General features: G+C 60.3%; 1 protein-coding gene across 1 annotated transcript in view; it reads right to left on the bottom strand.

Moving 5' to 3' along the window:
• LOC102755232 (receptor-type tyrosine-protein phosphatase N2-like) overlaps positions 1-2,179 on the bottom strand; it is a 216,209-nt gene extending 214,030 nt beyond the window's left edge. The window contains 2 exon segments of the mRNA XM_015570934.1: positions 1,788-1,849; positions 1,968-2,179. Coding sequence (XP_015426420.1) covers positions 1,788-1,849; positions 1,968-2,179 — 274 coding nt within the window.
• Between the last annotated feature and the right edge of the window lie 1,849 nt (positions 2,180-4,028).

Below are 4,028 nucleotides of genomic sequence, written 5' to 3'. Positions count from 1 at the left end.
TGGGGGGGCGTGGGCAGGCCTGGGGGAAGACCTGCAGCAGGTGGGGAGGCTGGCAGGATTCAGGAGGAGCAGCCCCAGCAGGGCCCAGGAGGATGTGGGGGGGCCCCAGAGGCCGGCCCAGCTGTGGCTGCAGAGGCAGGGCCGGGCCAGGGCTCGGCCAGGGAAGCCCAGGAAACATGCACCGAGTTAATCCTCCGTGTGAGGCCCAGCCAGCTCAGCCCTGGACGCCGCTGGGCAAAGCTGGTGGGACGGGAATTGGCGGGAAGTGTCAGTGTGCTTGCACCTTCCCGGGACACCTGCGAGGATCCGTGTGCACACTGCACACCCAGCTGCCGCGCCGACAGCAACGCCCCCTCGCTAGGTCACAGCCCCCCTCCCGGGCCTCCTGGGGAAGGATCAGCGGACGTCTGGGTCCAACCGCTGGTCAGGGAGGCTCCGTCTCCACTCCCGTCCGAGGACACAGTGTCTGAGAAAGACAAGCGCCACGCACGCCACCATCAAGGACACCCAGCCTGACCAGCTTCGACGGAGATCCCTCAGGTGACAGCCCGAAGGGAAACGCCCACCAACGCGGGCGTCCGGTCTGCAGGCACTCGGCTCCCACTGCGCCCCGCACGCATCCCGTCCCGTGGGCTCTGGCCCCGTCCATTCCCGGGAGCTGCTGTCCCCGCACGGGGACCTCCTCCCTCTTGGTGCCCCCACTCCGGTGCCCAGGACACTTGGTGGCCGGGCGGGGGGAAGGGCAGCGGTGTGTGTCTGCTTCACTCTGTGTTCTCCGCCCTCGTCTGAGGAGGGTCAGCTCGCCTGGGCGTTCCCTCCTGGCCAAGCTGCCTCCGCGGAGCTGGGCCCTGGCCGTCCCGGGACTCCCGTGGGCACCTCCCCCCGGTCACACCTGTTCGTGCTGTGTCCTCCCCATGCCCTGCGCTCCGAACCCATCCGAGGCCCTGAACACGCTCTTCGGTGAGGCGAACCCCAGCGTCTCCGGAAGCAGCGGAAGGGCTGTGAGTGGGCCCGGGGCCTGCCCCCTGGCATCGAGGCGGCTTCCACACACACGGTCCTGGGCGCCCCCGCACTCCAGGGAGGCCTCTGCCCACGCAGGCCCGTGCCTCACACTCGTATTTGTACTTGTCACTGTTTGGAACGAACAGGTGATTTTTTGAACCATTAACTCCACAAATAAAGAATTTTTCCTAACCCTCATAAACCCAAATTTGAAGACTTTTAGAAGGAAAATGAATGGAAACGAAGACATCGATTGGTGAGTCTGGTGACACAGCCAGTTCCATCCGACACCAGGAGAGAGAAGCTGGAGTCTCGAGCTCCTGCTGGAGTGAGTGGGGTCCCGGGTGTTCAGCCCCAGGCGCCCTAAAGGCCGATCACCATTCCTCGGGTGCTTCCCAGGTGACAGTGGTCACCCAGCCACTCGGGGTCACCAAGCCAGGAGGCCGCCTGCAGTCCCGGAACCGCCGTGACGAGCCGCCGTGCAGAGTGTCTCCTGGCTCACAACGCAGTGCGGCTCGTGCACACTGTGATTAAGACACAACCACGGGAGCGGGGGACAGGTCTCCCGAGGGGTGGCTGGAAGCCCTGCCGCACCTCGTTAACTGTGCAGGTGCAGAGCAGCTAGAAATGCCACTCACCCTCAGGGGGCGCGGCTCCTGGCAGGGACTTGTGCAGGGAAGCAAGGCCGAGGAGGCAGGGCTCACAGGCACGCTAACCCCGGGCACAGGAAGCGTCCTCTGCCACCAGGTGACCGTGCAGCTGCTGGCGGGGCATGGCGTGCTCACCTTCCCCAGGCCACTGGCACTTGGAGCCAGAGGTGGCAGGCAGGGAGCCGGTGGCGGCGCAGCTTGCAAGAATAAAAGGCGTTCATTACAGGGGGTTCTCTAGCAAACGGCAACGCCAAGTCTCGACAGAAACCACATCAAAAGCCATGTCAATCACCCATATTTTTCTCTGCTTCAGACCCGCGGCATTCTGGGGATGACAGGAGAGCAGAGGCACCTGCGACCAGGGAAGACACCAGGATCTTAAGGATGGGCGCGTCCTGGGCAGACTGCAGCCTCCACTCGGCAGGCTGGCCCCTCACAGCAGCAGATGGGCTGTGCTCCCTCCAGAAACGCTGGAACTTGTAGCTGAGCACCGGCACCAACACGGAGCCATAGCAGCACCTGGCCATGCGCCCGCCCGGCGGGAGCTCACCTGGTACAGAGCGACAGGCAGGTGGCTGGGAGGGACATGTGAGCTCTCAGGCCTTGGGGCTGGGCAGCCTGTGGCTGGTTCGGAGGACACAGTCCTATCTGCCTCCTCTGGCTAATGGACGCATAGCATCAACCCTGAGGGCTGAGCAGCGTGCCCTGGAGAGCCTGCGATGTGAAATAATGGGCAGCACCGAGGGAGGAACGGTGGGAAGAGGTGAAAACGCATGAGATACTCTTTTAACAGGTAGAACGCCCACGATCTCAGCCTTCTTAACAATCCCACCTGGACGCTTAGAGAGAGGAGGGGGGGGAGGGAGAAGCATTGATCAGTTGCCCACTGTACGCTTCCCAATCCGGGATCAAACCCACAACCCAGATGTGTGCCCTGACCAGGAATCGAACCCACAATCTTCTGATGCACGGGATGTTGTTCAACCAACTGAGCCACTCTGGCTGGGCGGATCTCAGACTTCTTATATCATTTTCCTAATGGGGGGAAACCGATTTCCAATGTTCATATCACTATTTAGAGTGATTTGGTGCGATAATCAGAGGCTCCATGGAGAAGACTGGGAAAGGGCCTCAGGGGCTGTCCCCGTCAGAGCCTTCGGACTGGCAGGCACAGCCGGCGGAGGCGGGCCCCTGGTGTGGCCTCCCTCCAACTCTGACGCTGCCTTAAACCCTATGCCCAGCTTTCGGGTAATGGGCAACGTGGGGGCTTATAAGATGACGCAAGACATTGTTGTGTGGTGTAAAAACCTATTTTAAAATCGAGTGTAAAATAAAAAAGGAGAAAAGGTGTATTGGAGATGTGGAGACGGGAAATGGCCCTTTGCTGCCGGGGCGTCCTGGGAGTGCATGTCAGGCTCCCTCAGCTGCCCAGGAGGGTCAGAGGGCGCCGGCACCCTCTGCAGTGAGCCCTGAGGACACGCTTCAGTGGAGTCCGAGGACCGTGCTCTGCCCGGAGGCTGCAGGCAGACGGACTGTGCAGCCCGGCCCAGGGTTATGGGGAAGGCTCCACCCGCCTCATGTCTCCCTGTGGGGCCTTCCCCCGGGTGCAGAGAAAAGCCCTACATTCCAAACAGAGCCCTATCGGCCTGCAGTTCCCTGGGGCAGCGGGAGGATCCGGCTGAGGACGGGCTTTGAGAGGAGGAGACAGTGTCCAGCCAGGATGGAGCCCTTGCTGACCAGGTGTCCCTGAAGCGGTGATTCTGACGGTCCCTCTTCTGGCCCCAGAGACTTGTTTCGATAGGTCCTCCAACCTCAGGAGGCACCGGCAGAAATCGAGAGAAGATCTACCGGGCAGATGATGGAGAAGAAAGTCCTGGAAAGGGTCCAGGCAGGCAGGGCTCTGGCAAGCGGGAACAGGTGAGCACCTGACTAGGTAGAGATGGGGCTTGGGAGGGTGCAATTGGCAGATAAGCTAACCACAGATTGGCTCCGTGAAGGGCAAAAACCCTCCCCACTTCCTTCGTTTCTCTGTTCCTTCATACGCACTCACCCCAATTGTTGAGTGATGGCGATGGTGACGGTGATGGTGACGGTGATGGTGAAGGTGGTGAGGGTGATGAAGATGGTGATGGTGATGGTGAAGGAGGTGGTATGGTGATGATGACGACAGTGATGATGGCGGTGATGAAGATGACAGTTATGACAATGATGGTGATAGTTGTGGAGATGGTGATCAACACTCTTTTGCTGAGTGTTTGCTATGTACTAGTTATTACTCTGAGGTCTTACATCATACTTACCTTGTCAAAATCCTGTGAGGGAGGTCCTACTATAGCCCACATTTTACAGATGGGTAAACTGAGGAAACTTGTCTAA

This window comes from Myotis davidii, unplaced genomic scaffold (assembly GCF_000327345.1).
Source record: "Myotis davidii unplaced genomic scaffold, ASM32734v1 scaffold747, whole genome shotgun sequence".
NCBI lineage: Eukaryota > Metazoa > Chordata > Mammalia > Chiroptera > Vespertilionidae > Myotis > Myotis davidii.
Note: the sequence above shows the minus strand (reverse complement) of the source record. Positions and strands in the feature narration are given on the sequence as shown.